Genomic DNA, 20064 nt, shown 5'->3' with positions numbered 1-20064 from the left:
AAATCCAAACATCTTAGAGATAGAGAGAAATTTTCAACAACCTACTTTTAAAAAAATAGTTTTTATTTTAAATTACAATTAACACAATTAGTCTATAAATTTCATAAAACTTATGTTAAACTTAACGATTTTCTTTTTGTAAATAATACATAATATTTTGATTATCTTATTAATCAATTAGGATTTCTTTCTGTAAATAATTCGAACGAAAATAATAATTGGTCCATAATCAACCGATCCAACAAGAAGTCTCACATCTATGACAATAACTAAATAAATAAATAACAACCAGAAAAAAACACCAAATCTCATATTTAAATTGGCAATTCTAGTTCACTTTTTGTGCTCCAAGTTATATGGTAGAAATTTCACATAGTTGCGTGTGGTACATAATTCAAAGTCTTAATCTTACCACATATGTATTATCATATACCCACCCCAATAATTAAGTTATTATTTTTTCATCATACAAAAAATAAAAATGGCTTTAGTAGGCCGAGGCTTTTCGACATTACACGACGGCCCAACCGATAAATAGAGGTTAATATAAGAACACACCAACTACGAAGGCCCAACCAATATAAGCCCATGATATAAACATAATAGAGAGTAGGGACACAATTTTTTATTTTTTCTTGAGTAAATTGAGGCCATCCCGGAGGTAAGGTCAAATTACGAAAAAACCCCTTAGGTAATTACAACCACCCCACATCTATGTATTGTCTTACAAAAAAAACCCTTCTTTCAGTAGGTAAATTTTGACATCGTAAGAAAATTTGACACCGTAAGAGTAGACATGTAAGACAATACATGGTCCAGGAGGATGGTTGTAATTACCCAAAAAGGAGGGGGGTTTTCGTAATTTAACGTTACATCAGGGGTTGCCGTAATTTACCCCTTTTTTTAAGGGAATAGAGACACAATCTATCATAGGCAGCAAATAACCAGGTGCAAGTGAATAATATAACCCAGAAAAAACAGGTATTTAAATAGTATCTGGTATTTTGTCAAAAATTCAGAGTTTTGAACGACAACGTTTACGGCGACCAATGACAAATGCATATGTTGTATGCATTTATGTTCTCTGATCATAAGTATTTTCAAGAACTGGCACACCTGGCCCATATATCAGCCGACATCTGTCATTGAACGAACCCACAAGCCGAGAAACCACCTCCTTGAAGAACATATTCGCAATCTGCAATCCAAAATTATTTAACCAATTGATTTTTATTCCGACACTTTATAGTAGGTCAACGTACGAAGATCAAATGGGGCTTAGAAGCCAATCTGAGAGTCGATTCACATGTATGAATATTAGAGTATATATCCACTTGTTGCCAGGTTTTCACACATGCTATTGATTGTCAATACGAAGGATTAAATTTAAAATAAATTTAAGAAACTCACCTGTCGATAAAATTGTGATTGGAATTTGAAGTCCACCAAGAAATATAGGCTGCAGGTTCCTGGAACAGGTCCAGGGCTAAATTCCCAGACATTGATCAAATGATCGAAAAGGCTACTCTGTGTTGAAGTTGTCTGCAATAAAACATAAATAAACGATATGATAAATGTTACCACGGCTACAATCAACGAAGTGTTTGCGTGCAGTATAATATGCCGACAATTCCTTTGTGAAATAGTAATTGATCGTACTTGCTAAACCTTTTAGACAATTATTAAGAGTTGGGTTCTAACCCTCGACAGTTATTACCTCCAACATTATCAAAACAAATATATATTTTCAATCAACAAAAAATATCAGATACAAATGCATGAATGTTGTAGCATTCTCACTTTTCAGACTGCTGACCATGACTGAAAGGAGAAATTCGAAATAAACCGTATTTTCAGACAATCCCTTTCACTACACTCGCTCTACCATGGCTTTAATGTAGTTACAATTTCACTCTCTATTATGCGTGTATGAAACTTCCATTCATGTTAAGGCAAAATACATGAAAGAGAATTTAAACCACAGATTGAATGACGCAGAGCCTACATTCTGTGAAGAAGCTCAATAGCCAAAAATACACTTCATCAAGAATCAATTATCTTAAATCAAGAATCCATATTGGATCTACCAATCGAACAAAAAAAGAAACACAGTTCTACTAGTAGCAAAGCAAAGTCGCCTCTCCAGTAAAAACTCCCAATACAAATACATTACTGAATACAAAAAAAGATTATTCTTCCATTTTCCTTAAGTTCCATGAGTATAATGGGTACATGAATAGATGCATAATACATTAACTATGGAGCTGAAACTACATGTATTACTTAGTACATTAAAATACAGACACAGTTAAAAGATTTCTTCAAGTTCATGCCAAACTACATATTTAACATTTCTATGTTAACGAATACATGCATGATAACATCCCAAATCCATAAAGAAAACACACACACACACACACACACACACACACATATATATACATAGACAGAAAGAGAAGTCTATGATTCTTCCCTAATTTTTTATAGGAAATATAAGCACAGTATATTAGACACAAGTGAGTGACTTTATAAATATTGATAACAGTAACTATAATTACAAACTGTTTCTCACAATGTTTAAAAATCTATACATTAAGGCCTCGTTTGGCTGTCAAGATAAGATTAGCCAAGATAAGATTAAATAATCTAATGAAAACCCAATTATTTTATCGGACCCCATGACATCCAACAAAAGAGCTCCCTCAAAGGCAAGATAAGCCATGATAACATAATATTTGCGGGTCGCCCCGGCAAGTTATTGGGGATACCAAACATCAAAAAAATTCCAATTATTTAGTTAATCATGTCTACTCTCCCCAACCAAACGAGGCCTAAGCCAATAAACAACAATACAGCTATAGCTAAATTCATCATTGACCAGATAATAAATGTTATGTGATCAATCAGTTTCTATACCACACAACCCTGTCTAGATATCCTAAACCTCCAACCTGAAACATAGCAGCTCAATTAAGGAAAAACTTTTCGGAGAAGCAATGTTGGCATAAATAACAAAGATAGTGAAAATAAAAATGAAAGGAAGGTCACTTAATATTCAGTGAACAGAGCAAGGCACGGAAAAAAGAACTAGGCGAATAAAACTCAAATCTTTTACCTTAACGAATTTCGGTTTGCTTAGCTCCACATTAGAGATATAACTTTCAACCAAAAATTTAAAGCCAATTTCTAGCTCAGCGTCAAAAGTACCATCGGGATTGCGGCGAAGTATTTCGGATCGTTGACACCATGGAAGAAAATCTTGATACATGTCAACAGCAGCAACGACATCGAACAATTGTTCAGGCGAATACCTAATAATCAGAAGATTAATGAATGATTCCCATAAAATTGTGGCTCTTCAGACTTATCAACCAAAATTTGAAGTTCAAGACAAATATTCAAGTTTCAACAATTACTTAATTCACATGCATTACCACCAAAAATACACCAATTCTTCACGGAAAAAAAAAATTGCACAATGAATTATATTTAGGGGCAAAAAAAAAAAAAAAAAAAAAAAGCAATTTAACGATAAAATAGGTAAGTAATGGAGAAAGAAATTACCCTAAAACACGTCGTTCTTCGTAAACTTTTGATAGCATATTCCCTTCTTGGTCGTCATTGCATCCCAAAAACCCCCTTTTCTGGAAAGTAATATTGCTAATATTCCTGGGATTTTCACAGTCTCGAAAATTGTATTTCGTGTATGCTCCGCCGCTAACTGTTCTATCCGCCGCGGAAAATATTTGCGGCGCCCTCGCAATGCTAGTCGAACACCGGATCAGATCGTGATTGGAGTAATTTGATACGCGCCCCCGGAATGGATTCCGGCGGTAAACGTGACGCGCCACCGCCCTAGATACGGGATTAAATGGAGGCATTGGAGGAGGGAGATAATTGGGATTTTTTGTGTGCAATTGGAACCCTAAAAAAAATTGGGATGGAGGATTCGAACTGAATTTGGGGAAAGTTTGATTATGGCAACCCCTTTCAGACTAGAATGATTTTATAGTATACTATTGTTTACAAGGTTTACATACTTTATTATCTATCTATTGGTGGTTTAACAATCATCTAACTAATATATTATTAATATATATTAATCTAATAAAAAAATTAATAATTTGAATGATACTAAACTAGTTAATTATGTCTAAGAAAATATATATATATATATATATCAAGTCAAAATATGTTTTATAATGTTCAATTTCAAAATTTACTAAGAATACTTTCTAAAAAATATCGCCTAAGAAAATAAAGTTAAAATAATAAAGGAGAAAAAAAAAATATATTTAATGATGTGATAATTCTTTAAATTGCTTTATTAGAGCTGAAAATCAAAGCAAATTAAATTTTATAACTCAATATGAAATTGACCACTGCAAGCTTGTTTGATCTCAATTCGTTAATATAATAAAACCGATCTTGAATTTTTCGTTCACTAAGTTATGAATTTCAACTTGAGTAGAACAAGATGGTACAATATGTATAAAAAAATCAAGGTGCTCGAACTTCATCCGTGTTCGACTCGATCCAAATTGTTCGAGCGTGACTCGATTAATTATTGAACTGAAATGTTACGTGTGGTTTGCATTTAACTAATATCGTTTTGACTTATAATGAGATTTTGACCATTTTCTAGTCCGATTTTAGCAAAATACAAAATGCGAAATTGTAGCTATGTGCTAGCTTTCTAATTCAACAAGAGTTAGCTAATTTAGGTGTCGGATGACAAAGTTATGCATGAATGAGTTACATTTTGAATTTTAAATAACTCAAATTATCAAATTTGTGTAAAGTGTTCCTTGATTCATGAATACCTTTCTCATATTGATGTGTGTAATTGGACTTAGGCCCAAGGTGCCCAAATCGGTCCATCTAGAGGGAAAATTCAATTATCATTCTTAATTACATTCAACTTGTCCGACATTGGTTTTTAACAAGAAAACCACATCAAACTCCACCTATAAATATGTGTTATCATTCACATAACAAGGTACGCACTGTTTAGGCAATTAATTAATATTAGTTGTTTATATTGTGATAGTTTTCTGACTTGAGCGTCGGAGGACAATTGTCGGGCCACGCCCGGCGTGTCACCTAGTGTTTTCAACTGTTTTGTAGGTTAACGAGTGGAGCGATCCCTTCGACTACCTTGGACGCGTGGCAGTGACTCTCGTCATTCTCTACCCTTGTGGGCTCAAAGACTTTTGGGTTGCCCAATAGACATTTGAACAGCATAATTTTGACGTCGTCTGTGGGAATGCAAACTAGATCGCGTGTCACGAACGGAGGTGGTCAAGGCGATGTCAACCAGCCGCCTCGAGATAGCGGCGGAGTCCCAGAGCCGCCTCGAAGTAAAAGAACTACGGGAGCAGCTAACAAAGGTGGTCAAGGCGATTCCAACCAACCGTCTCAAGGTAGCGGTGGAGTCCCAGAGCCGTCTCGAAGGAAAAGGATTACAGGAGCGGCCCACCCAACGAGGTCTTCAGAGCCGGTCGTTCAGATGTCGGCGGAGGAGTTGCAAGACATGATGGATGAAACAGCGGCCAACGCAGCAACTTGGGCAGCACAGAGGCGGTGGCGCAGTACGTTACTACTCGAGGCGGAGCCAACTTCCAAGAGCCAATTCCGACGGAAAACGATCTTTCGAATTCCATCCATATCCAATCCATCACGCCGATCGCGGAACTTTACGACTCTGAGGAGAAAGTGACACTCAGCGACCGGAGCTTCTCCTCCGAACGAGCCCCTCGAGGATACGCTCACCGCCGATCGACTCAGCGCGACCCATCATCGGACCGCCCCCCTCGAAAGGAAGCACATCCTAGATCAACACGCCCTCTGAGGCTAAGGGCTCCTTCAAGGGAGAGAGCAGCGCATAACCGTCGAAAGAGAAGTGGTTCTTGGCCGGGCGATCCACGCCACGAGTCTCGAGACAAAAAGTACCGCAGACGTTCCTTTCACCGTGGAAACTCCCTTCGAAATGAACCTGGATATAGATATTCCCGACTTGAAGAAACGAGAAGGCGTCGCGAGGGCTTCGATGACCGTAACTCAAGAAGCCTTCGACGAGAAGTTTCGAGGTCAATGGCCGCTCGCTTTGAAGCATTCCCCACCCGAATTAGCCCATTTATTCCGGCTACTATGGAAGAAGTGTTGCCTCTCGGACTTTGGATCCCCAATCTGCCCCAATTCGATGGAACCGGGGATCCCCAAGATCACTTAAATAATTTTTACGCCAAGATTGACCTCTACGGCCTTAGTAACGCAGTTTACTGCAAGATTTTTTAGACCACGCTAACTAATCAGGCACAAATTTAGTTCAACAGATTGCCCGGAGGGTCCATAGACAATCTGGACAAACTAGCGGCGCGTTTCCTTAACCAATACTTTATAAATAAAAAATACGCCAAAACTGGATCGTATCTCTTCAAGGTCATACAACGGGACGGAGAGTCGCTGAGAGATTACTTGCAACGATTTGTCAAAGCAGTACATGAAGTGCCCCACCTTAATCACGAAATGTTAGCCGGCATACTGCAACACAATTTGAAGCATGCTCGTTTTCAAGAATCCATCGCAGGCCGACCCCCTATGACCTTAGAGGAGCTTTTGAACCGCGCTGAGAAGTACGTTCGGATTGAGGATACCGCGGGGATGAGGGTACCCCTTAAACGAAAGCGCGACGAGGGAAGCCACAATTATAATAGAGAAGAAGAGAGGAGTCTCGCCAAAAATCGCACATTCGAGAAGTTCTCACCTCTCAAGGATAAGCTTGTTATCATGATGATCATCGCAGAACAGAAGGGTATTCTACAACCCCCGAGAAGGATGAAAGAGAATCCAGAACGACAAAATTCGGATCATTACTGTGAATAACATAGAGATCGGGGTCATACTACTGAGGAGTGCTTCCAGCTTAATCGAGCACTCGGAAGACTTATCCAAAACGACACTTGAGAGAATTTCTAGAACAATTACAATCCTGAAAAAATACTTTACTTGATATATGTTATTGCCCCATATGGGCCCCGTGTAATTTCGTTTCAGCAATAAGTCGGTGGCATACCGCCCCGCACAATATTTGGGGGCATACCGCCAGCCGCATGATTCTTAATAAACTATTTTAGTCGGGGGTACAACGCCCGCCGCAATTTCTACATCAACAACTTATCTCCTCTACGCATTTTTGTTCAATGCCTCTAAAAAATCGATAGATTCAAAGAAATAGCTAAAGGGGAAGATACCAAGGATCCAAAGGGTTTGGCCAACCCGAACCTTGTTTTCTCACTCCCCAAAGCTCCAAAAATAGAGCAACTAAAGCTCAGGGTAGTCTGACACGCCATAATAAGTTCAAATAGAACACTTAGGCAAAGGGTTGACTTCCTAAAAAAAAAAATACTCCACTCAACGGGGTGCACTTCACCCCATACAGACGGAACTTCTCAATCATTCCGCACGTATAGGAACCACTCTTTCCAGCTCCCCCACTTATAATCATTTTTCTTCAAAAACTTGCATTTCGACCGGGGATGAAAATAAAAATTAGGAGCTTTGTCCCTAAGCGGCTTCACAAGAAACATGGAGTGAAACAAATTCGCCGAAATTGGAAAACCCTCAGACTCAGCGCGATGGCAAAATCCTTTGAAGTAGAGCGATTATTGCTTCGACCCTTTGACTTTATGTTCTAAGGGTAGAGGAGTTAGGACATATTGATTGCTCCGTTAGTTTTCTTTATAGTCTTCTTGAAGCTAATATTTTTGTATTTGCTGTTTTCGTGTTCTGCAGGTGAGACGATGAGCTATAATGACTTCAAACGTCGTTGCATGAATAATGGATCCTCGAAGCCTATAAAAGTAGCCCTTGGCAGTAGGCAGGCACCAACCATCCCGCAATCTTCCGCAAGATGGTGTCACCAGTACCTCGAATTTCGAGCCACATGACATCACAAATTCTCTCGTTGACGTCACGCAGTCTTTTCTACAAGCACATGGCTAACGTCACGCTACCCTAACACTTAGCTCCGCCTCGATACCTGCGCCGGATGACATCACGCTTTTCTTAGCTGACGTCACAACCCACTCAGCCCACCTTTTTTCGAGCCAAATACCAGGCCCATCCGAGGTGACCCAGAGCCGACCGGGTTGACTCGAGAAGACCCAGAGCCGAACGAGTTGACTCGGTCGGCTGCAGCTGCCCAGTCGCACGAGTGTTCCTTACCGCGTGACATCACACCGCCTCAATTTCCGAGCTGCGACCACCCACAGTATTTTCCTTTTCTTGGAATACAAGCATTAACATTCTTTTGCTTCTAACTTTCTCCAAGCAACTCCGAATTTCGCAAAATTTGCACCGGCGAATCCTAAATTTTCCACACTACAACTTGTAACTTCCAATATCGTGGAATTTCTCACGTGTTAAGACAATCTATGTATTTATTAAAATGCCACATTAACATTGAAACCCCGTAAGTTTTTCGACAAAACTTCTAAGTACTTCGAGTCGCGCGACCAAATATTGAATTTCGCAACATACTCAAGCCTCAAGACGCACCCCACAACAAATCGGTTTCCTCGAGGCACATGCCAATATCATAAGTCGCCAAACTTTTGCTCTCAACCTTGGCGCTTCTAGCCATCAAACATCTACCCTTGAAGTTTGAGCAACCAACAACAACATATCGGCCCTCGATATTCCCATCACCATTGGTACGAATCCGAACCTTGGGAATTACGACTACAACACGTCAAAAAAAAAAAATGGAAATTCCACCAACTCGCCCGAGACTTGGAAATTTCTGTCGCCCAAAACTCTAGCACGCCCCGTCAATTCAGCCCATGCGAGATCTATACAATCAACTTTTGGACTAATTTGAGACTCCAACAACAATAAAAAAATTACGTATTCGAGCAACTATTTCTTAATTACTCACAGGCAGGGCCACGAGCCCATGACCCAACGACGTGCGAGAGGGGGGCTTAATGATGTGTGTAATTGGACTTAGGCCCAAGGTGCCCAAATCGGCCCATCTAGAGGGAAAATCCAATTATCATTCTTAATTACATTCAACTTGTCCCACATTGGTTTTTAACAAGAAAACCACATCAAACTCCACCTATAAATATGTGTTATCATTCACACAACAAGGTAGGCACTATTTAGGCAATTAATTAATATTAATTGTTTATATTGTGATAGTTTTCTAACTTGAGCGTCGGAGGACAATCGTCGGGCCACCCCCGGCGTGTCACCTAGTGTTTTCAACTGTTTTGTAGGTTAACGAGTGGAGCGATCCCTTCGACTACCTTGGACGCGTGGCAGTGACTCTCGGCATTCTCTACCCTTGTGGGTTTAAAGACTTTTGGGTTGCCCAATAGATATTTGAGCAGCATCACATACGATATCCAATCTTAGTGATTCAAGTTGGATTAGAAATCTAACTCGAACAACTACAAATTTTGTGTTTTGAGTTTTGCCTATTTCAGACTAAAAAATGGTTAAAATTACGTTACAAGTTGAAATGGTATTATTAAAACTGAAACGAACGATATACAATTCATTCACACATAAAAACACGCACACGGATATTGGTGTGTACATGAACGATAAATAAATACTACATGACCTCTGAATCAATGTGTTTGATTGGCAAGATAAGTAATAACTAATCAAATAATTAAATTTTATTGAATATTTGGGATTTTCCTGGAAATTTGGAGATACAAATTTATTTTTTCCCTCAAAATGTACAGTACAAGTACAGTTAGAACTTAGAACCAAAAAACAAAAATCTCTGCCAAAATAATTACAAGAAATAAACAAGGATCCTAGTCTTTAGTTAAGAGGTACATGAACATGGTCTTCACTTTTCAATGACATCATCAACTCGAACTCGAACAATATCGTTAGAAGGGACAACCTGAATCGAACAATGTAGAAATACAATCCCGTTAGACGAGTATAATTTATTACGAGATTAATTCAAAATGTTCTATAAAGAACATATATGCTAAAAAAAAAATTTAAAAAAAATCGAATTACTTGATCGTTGCTCGAAACTACATCGGTAGTTGTTTTCGTTCTTTTCGTATCGGAATTCCCTTCTTCATTGAAGTTTTGATCTGTCGCTTCTGATTTTAAAATAAACGACACAATAGCAAAGGAAACAAAATTATCAGACAGTGATGCTAATTTGTACAAAATCTACTTTAAGGCCTTGTTTGGTTGGCAAGACAAGCCATGATTAACTAAATAATCTGATCATATTTGATTATTGGAGAATGGTGTATTAATCTTCTCCTATCTTGAGTTATCTTATTTTGCAAACCAAACGAGGCCTTAAAAAAAAAAAAAAAAAAAAACGGATCGGAGTAGTGACGGTACCTGTAGTGCTGCCTATAGAAGAATCTTGGCGCCATAATTGAAAGTTACGCGTTCGATTCTGAGTATTTGCTAACGGAGATTTCGCACTCGAAGATTGAAATTTTCTGATTGGCTGTAGATTCGAACCCCGATAATGTTTAATCCAGGGGTTTCTTAATGGAACTTTCGACACGTCATCTCGAACAGATTTATCTCTTTTCAAGTCGATTGTAGACCAACGGCCATCGCGAAGAACCTTAAGCTATATAATTAAAAGGGTTTTAATTATTTAATGTGAAATGGTATTTTGTAATTAAGAGATAATAATAATAATAATAATAATTGAATTATTAGACGAAAAAAGAACATAGGTTGAAACCTGGCCCGAAGCAGCAGATGCTTTACGAGATTTGTACAGCTGGTCGACGAATGTAGATTCCATTGATTTGAGAAACGAATAATGTTTCTCGTCTGTCCACTCCACGGGGTTCGATTCTGCTGCCTGATAATGCACAAATGAATTTCTTTTAAACTCGAAAAGAAGGATTTCTTGATTCAAGAAGATAAAAAAAAAAAAATCGTAGTATAGTGTCGATCGAGAACGAATTAGAGCAAGGATGCCGAAGGAATAGGTCGATTCACTTTCAAATATTGCCTTCTTTATCGATTATTCGAGATTTCAAGATCGAGCAACTTAATGCTAATTTGTTCTTTCGCCAGTTTTAACAACCTCAACACACACAAATACAAATACAAATACATACACACACACACACATATATATATATATATATATATATATATATATATATATATATATATATATATATATACAGTATACATCACCATCTTAATACTCGATAATACGTAAATCTCACAAATACGAAAAACCGAGAATTAAACTTGTAGTCTCAAACATTAACAAATGAAACAAGATCAAAGAACCCTTCTGGTCACTAGTCACATAGTTTAATTTTTTCACACCCAATCACATACTGACGGTTGATATACATATGGATGTGTGTAAAATATATATATACGAATGCATACGCGTTTACAATATAATATAACCCGATGAAATTCATCTGAGTATATAGCATAAAACAAACATAAACAAATCTAGATTCCCCCTAATCTAAGCAAATTCAGACATAATTAAAAAAAAAAAAAAAAAAAAAAGAACAATATAAATAAATATAAGAGATGAATTTTGTTATAGAAATTTTACCAACAAAGTAGATGTTTCTTCTTGCTCCATAGAATTTCTAGAACCTTCCATCAACACTTTCTTTACTGAAAATTCAAACGCCCAAACCAGCAAAAAAAAAAATCAAAAATGAAATAAATCTTTAGTAAGAAAATATCAAGACAACGTTGGGGTTTTTGTAATATCAAGAAAATAAAAAAAAAATTAAAGTTCGGGCCGTTGGGAAATAGGAAAAAAAAGGGAGGAGGTGGCCACGTGTCGCCGCTTTTTAAGATGTGTCAGCAGCTAAAAGTCAAAAATGTGAGTGAAGGAAAGTTGTCAGGATATTTTCGGATGCCCGAAAAATATCCAAAGCCCCATTGGATTCAACACAAATATCTATCACACGCGTCCTTGTTGATCCAATCTTCACACATTCTCCCGAAGCTTCGTTTGCTTAGGATAAATTATTAAATAATCCTTGAACTTAGGCTAAATTACAAAAAATACCCCACCTATTCGTAATTATCAAAATCCCACAAACTTTGTCTCCATCTTACATTGACCCTTTATGGTTTGATTTTTCCCGAAAAAATGTCGATTTTATTCCTGTAGATGTAGCATTTCTTTATGCAACATTTTAAAGATAAAAATTAACCTTAGGGGAGCATTTACACAAAATCTTTATTCTTCTTATATAATAACACTTTTAAGTATTACCATTACCCTTCTAAGGTTTATTTTTATCTTAAAAAAGTAACATTAAGCAGAGATAGAATTAACAATTTTCACGAAATATTCATCGGAATCAAAAAGTTTGTGAGAAAAATCACACTGTAAGGAGGTCGGTGTAAGACGGAAACCAACGTCGGGGTTTTTTTATAATTACAGATGGGTGGGGGTGTTTTTCATAATTTAGCTTAAGTTAGGGGGTTTTCGTAATTTATCCTTTTAATTAATGTTTTTGAAAAAATAAATTGAAATTTATTGGGTATGTGTCTATATCTTGAACTATTTCAGTGAAAATTTTAATTTACTTTTTGATTTATAAGTCCACATGCTCGTATGGTCTATAATACTATATTAAAGATAATGGTTAATTTACTTGGACACTTCTTTAAATAGAAATTGCATACCTTCTTAAATGTAAAATTATTCAAATCTCTTTTTGTAGATAGTTTGGTTTACATTAATCTATATGCGGTCATTATCAATAAACCCTCGTATAGATAATAAATGGTGATATGTTCACCCCTTAAATCTTTCTTTGTGATAAACTCCTAAAAATTGTATTCCCAATTCTATCCTTATGTCAATTTGCATAATTAATCTCAATTATTCCTTTTTTTTCTCTTTCCATAACAATAATCTAATTCCTAAAAATCTGCTTCCAAATTCCTAAAAATTTGCTACCAAATCAAAAAAAAATTGATTTTTTTATTTTTTATTATTTTCGGATTATTTATCCATTAATTATTTATTTTTTATTTTTTACTATTTTTTTAATAAAAATAGTTTTTTTTTTATTTTTTTAATATTTTTTAAACAAAAAAATGATATTTTTTCTTGACAGGTTTACAACTCCGAATATGACTATAGTTGAATATGACTATATGTGACTATGTATTGTAGACATATTCTTTCAATTATATTACAATTTTTTACATTTTCAACTTAAAATTCCGATTATATAGTGTGGTATAGTCATGTTTACCAAATTATATAAAACAACAAAGATTCCCTATTGTTTACGAAAACAATCCAATCAAAATCCACACAAAAAAATAACAATTTTGAATCTAGTTTAGAAGTCAACTTGAAAACGAGAAAATAGAACATATTCAACAATAGTCATATTCCAATATGACTACAATCATATTCGAAAAATACATAAATATGACTATAGTCATACTCAAATATGATTATAGTCATGTTACTGCTGCTATTCAGATCTGGAAAAAAAATCGAAAAATACATAAATAAAGATAGAAAAATGACAAAAGAGAGGCATGGTGAGTCGACGACAACGGCGGTGGTGGCGGTAGTGAAGGAAAGAGAGTGAGAGAGGCGGCGACGGTGGTGGTGGACAGGAAAAAAAAAAAACTGAGAAATCGAGAAAGATAATGAAAAGGAGAGAAAGAGCCTTACGTGGAAACGAACGGCAACGAGCGGCGACGGTAATGGTGGTGTACAAATCTATGTGGAGACGATGGTGGTATAAAGAGAGAGAAAAAGAGAGAGAAATCGAGAGAGACAACGAACACGAGAAAATAATAAATCACTAATCGAGGGAATCAACAATAGTCATATTCGAACCAGAGTAGTCACGTTGATGCTGCTGTTTCAGATCTGGAGAGAAAAAAAAAAGAAAAAAATCGAAAATAACGAGAGGAAGGGAGGGGGAGGCGATGACAACGACGGTGAATGAAAAAGAGAGTGGGGACGTGGCTACGGTGGCGGTGGTGAACAAATCTGGAAAAAAAATAAACAATAAAATTGAGAAATCGAGAGAGAACGAAAAAGGAAAATCTCCATGTAACGCATCCGACGAAAGGCGGCGACGAGGTGGGGGAGGCACCGCCGCCACCACTTGTACGGAGGAGGGCCTCCTGCGTTAGGTTTCGGCCGACCGGCGGTTGAAAGGTATTGTTGGCTCCTGCGGTGACGAGTGCACGAACAACGGTGTCTATGGCGAGCGAACTACGGTGGTGGTGTTAAAAAGATAAAGGAGTGCGCCGACGGGTGTACAGATTTGCAGAAAAAAGAAGAATACAAAAAAAAAAAACGAGAAATTGAGAACGAGAGAGAAGAGAGAGAGAGAGAGAGGAAGTGAGAGAGAGAGGGAGTGAAAGAGAGAAATAAAATTGTATCACGTTAAAAACCTAACCACATAAGGGCACTTTAGTCTTATCATATCTGGTCAGGGGGTCTCACTAATTATGAATGAAATTTGGGTGTAGGCAAAAGTCTCTAAAAGTTCAATTGAGTTTTGAGGGGGGTATTGCATATTTCCCCAATCTATGAACCCTATTTTTTGTTAAAGTAAAGAGAAAATTAGAAGGTCCTCATCTAGGAAATGTAGTTAAGGAAAACCCCCCTCCACAAAATAATTAGAGAAAACTCATTTTGTTGTTAGTTTGGATAATTAATAAAGGTAACTACCAATTATATCCCTAATCTTAACCCTAAATTTTGGCATCTGCTCTTTTAACGTTATTTCTTCCTTTTCCTTTTCTCAATCTACATGCACTATGCTCTCCTCTCTCCCTCCTCCGTCGTTTTTTTTTCTCGATCTGCTTCTTTTCTCACTCTTATCTTCTTCTATCTCTTATCTCTCCCTCTTTACAAGATTAGATCGAAGGTTGAGATGTATAATGAGTTGACGGCTAGGGTTACCCACAATTTCTCGATTTTGCGAAGATTTGTTCTTCGTCGCCGCAGGTTATGGATTTTTAATTTGATTTGCTGCCTCTTTTTGGATATGGCGGTGTTCATGAAGAAAATTGGGTTTGGGTGGCTTTGTTTTGGTGGTTTTGATGGTGGTGATTTTGTTTAGGCTGGTGGTGCGGGTTGTAATTTACTTTATTTGTCATTAAAAACCGTCAGAATATGGAAGTGTGGTGGTGTGGCGGCGGTGTGGTGACGACGAGGAGCAGATCTACCGTTTTTTGGTAGATCAGGCGGAGGACGGCGCGGGTAGAGAAATTCGCGCATGATGGACCCTTAATCGACTATGTGTTTTTTCGGTAGTCGATTAAAGTGTTAATCGAATGTTTTGGTAGTCGATTAAGGTTACTTGATTTCATTTTTTTAATTCATTTTTGGATTTTATTTGTATAACTCAATTGCAATTTATGTATATTATTTGTTATGTAAAAATAGTTGTGATTTTTTTATTTTATAGTAGTCAGTTTCTTAATCGACTATGCTTATATCTCATAGTCGATTAAAACACCTGATAGAAAATAAAAAAGTTAAAAAAATTAAAAAAAGTAAAAAAATTAAAAAATAAATAAAAGGCTGATGAGGTTGCAGGACATAATTGGTTATACTGTTGATGAGGTGGAAGGGACATAATTGGAAAAATGGGTGGATGAAATTAGGAAGGGACTTTTCTCAAATGGTGCAAAATAGTTAAGGTATCACCCTATTAAAAGAAGTATTGAGTGAGTTATATCAAAGAGTCCCTAAAGAAAATACGTTATTATTTTCTAAGGATGCTTGGATGGTAATTGTTGACGTCATAAAAAAAATTAAGTGAACTACCTATTTTAGAGTTGGACATGGGTTGGGTCGGACAATTATCGTCAATTACCTATCCGACTCGACTAATCGGTTTTGCTGAATATTGAAAATCATTACAGGCCCGATCATTATGGATCGAATAATAATTGGCAACCGACTTTGTTGGTTGGTATTATTATTATTTTTAATTTTTTTTTTAATTTTACAATAATAAGATGTTTTTAAAAGTTTTTTCAGAAGATATTCGAATTTTTGGAAAAACTTATACTGCAAAAATCTTAACTATAAAATTAAGAGTTTTTTTTTATTAAACTTCTACGATAAGTAAACATATAATGAAGAATATGAAATAATAATTATAAAACAAAAAAATATATTTGTGTTTTCGGATTTTGAGTTTTAACTTCTTTTAAAAATTATTTTAACAATACGAAATAAAGAATTACACTTAAATATTTATAATAAATATTTATTATTAAAAAAAGTCGGTTGGTCTACCGACCGATCCATTTGTATATGGGTCGGTTAAAATTACCGGTCCTGCTATATGGGTCGATTAAGTACCGGTTGTCGATCAAGAAAAGTGCATCGATTGGCCAATAAAACCAACATATGCCAAATTCTAACCTAGTTACCATTGTAACCAATGTTGAACACTTTGACAATATTGATGGATTGTTAACCTTGATTTTGTGATGTTAAACTATGAGCATAAATTTCATCTATTCCATTTGGGCTTATAAACGGAACTATGTAAAAAATGAAAGTTTGAATAATATTTTATCTTAAAGGTGATTTAGGTGAAATTAAATTTAATTGTGTTCTAAAGCGTGTGATTAACACCGTAAGTCCATAGTTTCCGATCTTAACAAAATTATATTAAAAACTCTAAGCATTAACTTATTCAATTATAATTGTGTTCAACTAGTATCAAAAATCAATATTATGTTGCTGAGAATAATCATAACAATCTTTTTGTAAATATCCAGAAATAAGTAGTACTAGGATACCGACATATATAGAGACAAGAATTCAATGTTTGAATCTATAGAAATTTAAAAGGAAATTATTAAGACCTATTTAAAAATAAAGACTATTTAAAAATTGAAATGCTAAATCACACACGAAAATTACCGAATCACGCACATAAAAAAAAAAAAAAAAAAAAAAAAACCTACTCGTCTTCTATCACAAAATCAGACACAAAATATTGCAAGTTGAATTTGAGAAAAATCTTCACAAATTTATGCTACATTTAAGATAATGTTCTATCATTTGCTACTAATTTCATGGTTGGAACGAATTCCTAACAATTTAGCCTTTTTTTAATGGTTTTTCCGAAAACAAAAAATAAAATAAAATAAATTGCATGTGAGAAGCAACCAGCACCGGAGGTGGTAATGCTGCCATAGAGATGCAGAAGGAGGGTGGGTGGGGGAATACGATGCTACACCCGGTGATTTTCACCGGGTGGCTTTTTTCTTGACATGTGTTCTTTTTTATTTATTTTATAATTATATTTCTAAAATCCATTGGGCCATAACTGAACCCGTAGTGGGAATTTTATTAATTAGGGTGCCCTGTTATATTCACCAGGTGTAGCATAGAATTTCCCGGTGGGTGGGGTGCTGGGCAGTGGGGATGGCGTTAGGGGTTAGATTTTTCTTTTTTCAATTATTTTTTAATTGGTTGATTATCTCATTAAATATTTAATTTTGTTAATTAGATATTTAGCTAAAGTTATTGACATGTTAAAACAATAATTAAAATACTTATTAAATATTCAATAATTGTTTTTAATAATTTATATATAAATAAATTAATAATTATTTAAAAATGTTTTATATGATTATTTAATTTATAAGTTATAACTAGGACCAGAAATTGAGCAGGGCTAATCAAAGTCCGATGACGCGGCCCGATTATATTTGATCCGAACCTAATTTTTAGTGTGAAGGAAGAGTTTGAGCCATTTTATTAAAGCCGGTTCATTTATAAGCTGAATTTGAGCCTATTATGCCTCAAACCGAATAAGGTCAATAATTATGTTAATAATTAAATATATAATATCGTTATTATTTTAATGATACGGCTCAACATACAAGTTACAACCGTATTAGATCATTTTATTTTTTTATAGTAAAAAACAAAAGTAATTAATTGGACTATGATGCGTTTTTTGTTATATAATTACTTTTTTGGATTAAACATTTGCAACATGAAAATTCATTTGTTTCAAGGAACAGACTATGGTTTCTATCTTATTTTACTTTTATGAACATTCTAAATTTTGTTCTTAGGTTTCGAAGATTCTTTTTCTTTTTTGAATGCGTCCGGCTGCAAATTATGTAATTTATATACTGCTCGTTATAAATCCGATAGAAATCCAAGCCCGAAAAAATATATAATCCGAATTTGAGTCTATAGTAATGAGGTCCGATGATATGTGAGCTTAGGTTTATAATAATGATGACCGACGATATGTGATCTTAAGCCAACACAAACTCGCCTCACATGACCCGATTACCAGCCATACTTATAACCATGACGTTGTCTCGTGCAAATGTGTAGTATTTGTATTATTGAAGCCTTTCATCTCTAATAAATTCTTCAAAATGAATTTATGTTGGTTTTTTTACCAGAAGATCTTTTTTCTTTCTCTTCTTCAAATAATATTATTTTACTTTTAAGATTCTATATATAGAAAAACACATTTTGACATGATTTAACTTCTATAATATTATATATTTTTATAATATAAACAAATATTATTTTCTAGAAATTGGATATGCTCGGGAGGAAGATCAATAATATCTTTTCCTCACAAAGTTTGAGATTTTCTTCTTATGCTCAAACTCCCATCTTTAAAAATCTAATAAGATAATCTAAAATAATTGCTTAAAAAAAGACAAAAAAATATATGCAGAGATCTTGATATTTTGAGATGTGCAATGTATACTATTAATCAATCATTATAATAATAAGCTAAAAATAAATACAATTAATTGCATATAGAAAACAAAAATCAATTTATCATATACGATGACCTAGTTGACGGACCAAGAGAGGCCAGGTGACTCACTGAGTCAAATAATTTGAGGTGAAATTCATTTTGCCAACGTATTTTATGTGACAAAACTTGTCAGGCACAGTTGATACATACATGTTTTACACATATAGTTTACAAATTATTATACATAAATGAAAATTTAGTACGCCTATATAGTTGTTTGCAATTCTTTTGTTATTATTATAAAACTTATTTAACATAAATAAATGTACTCATATTTAATTTATATATATATATATATATATATATATATATATATATATATATATATATATATATATATATATATATATATATATATATATATATATTATGGATACTTGGTTAATATTACGATCACGAGCATAGACCACAGCCACCCGTTACGCGGGACCCAGCAAAGTCTTCACAAAGTATTGTCAATTTTTTTTATTTTTTTTTTGAAGAATAAAGTATTTACAATTTATACATGGGTGGAATTGGAAATAAATTTCTAATTTCCATTGATTTAAGCCCAAATTATTTGTCACTTTAGAGTTCCAATAAGATATTAATATCATTTTTATCAATTTTGCCCCTTATCAATCTTATTAGTTAATTAAAAAATAATTAATGACAAGGGTATTTTAATATTTACTATGTTATTTTTGGTATAATCTGTGCATATTTATTGACTATCTTAATCTACGAGTAATCACTCAAAACGTCATATAAAATGGGACGGAAGGAGTAATTATGATCAGATTCATCCGATTTAGGGTCCGTTTGGCTAAGTTTGTTTTAAACATCTGATAAGCTTTTACGTCTCATAAATTATTTTAAGAGCAGATAAACTGTTACGTCTTATTTTAGGAATTAATTATTAAAATGTTTGGATGATGAGCTTGTAAACTATTTTTACTCATTATAAGATCTTAAATAAAAATGTATGGTCGAAAAAATTATTTGCTCTCTAACAACTTCTAATTTTTGAATTTTTAAGATCTTTTTTTTCAAAAAAGGAAGATATTTTTAAAATAAATTACCAAACACACTTTGAAAGAGCTTACAAGCACTTAAACAACTTATAAGTTCTTAATACCAGCTTATAAGCTTAGCCTAACACCTTTCACTTGTCATTGTCCCTTGTGTACTCTTATCTTCTTCTATCTAAACATTTGGATGAAGGCATTATCTGAAAATACAGTTGCATTGCATCAATAATTAAACAAGGGAC

General features: G+C 34.8%; 2 protein-coding genes across 2 annotated transcripts; both read right to left on the bottom strand.

Annotated features, from left to right (window-relative positions):
* Positions 1 to 941: 941 nt before the first annotated feature.
* On the bottom strand, positions 942 to 4066 carry LOC105971299 (uncharacterized). Its single transcript, XM_012996146.2, has 4 exons — positions 3565 to 4066; positions 3116 to 3311; positions 1411 to 1542; positions 942 to 1198 (listed from the first exon to the last, which is right to left on the bottom strand). Exons 1-4 carry the CDS (start codon positions 3879 to 3881, stop codon positions 1076 to 1078), a joined length of 768 nt encoding a protein of 255 aa, XP_012851600.2. The 5' UTR covers positions 3882 to 4066; the 3' UTR covers positions 942 to 1075.
* A 5598-nt stretch (positions 4067 to 9664) lies between these two features.
* On the bottom strand, positions 9665 to 11925 carry LOC105971224 (cold-regulated protein 27). The gene is made up of 5 exons (XM_088815565.1): positions 11597 to 11925; positions 10748 to 10870; positions 10390 to 10630; positions 10048 to 10136; positions 9665 to 9925 (listed from the first exon to the last, which is right to left on the bottom strand). Exons 1-5 carry the CDS (start codon positions 11645 to 11647, stop codon positions 9869 to 9871), a joined length of 561 nt encoding a protein of 186 aa, XP_088671691.1. The 5' UTR covers positions 11648 to 11925; the 3' UTR covers positions 9665 to 9868.
* Positions 11926 to 20064: the final 8139 nt, after the last annotated feature.

This window comes from Erythranthe guttata, chromosome 3 (assembly GCF_056151865.1).
Source record: "Erythranthe guttata isolate IM_541 chromosome 3, IM_541, whole genome shotgun sequence".
In the NCBI taxonomy this organism is placed as follows: Eukaryota; Viridiplantae; Streptophyta; class Magnoliopsida; order Lamiales; family Phrymaceae; genus Erythranthe; species Erythranthe guttata.
This window is presented reverse-complemented; position numbering and strand designations above follow the sequence as displayed.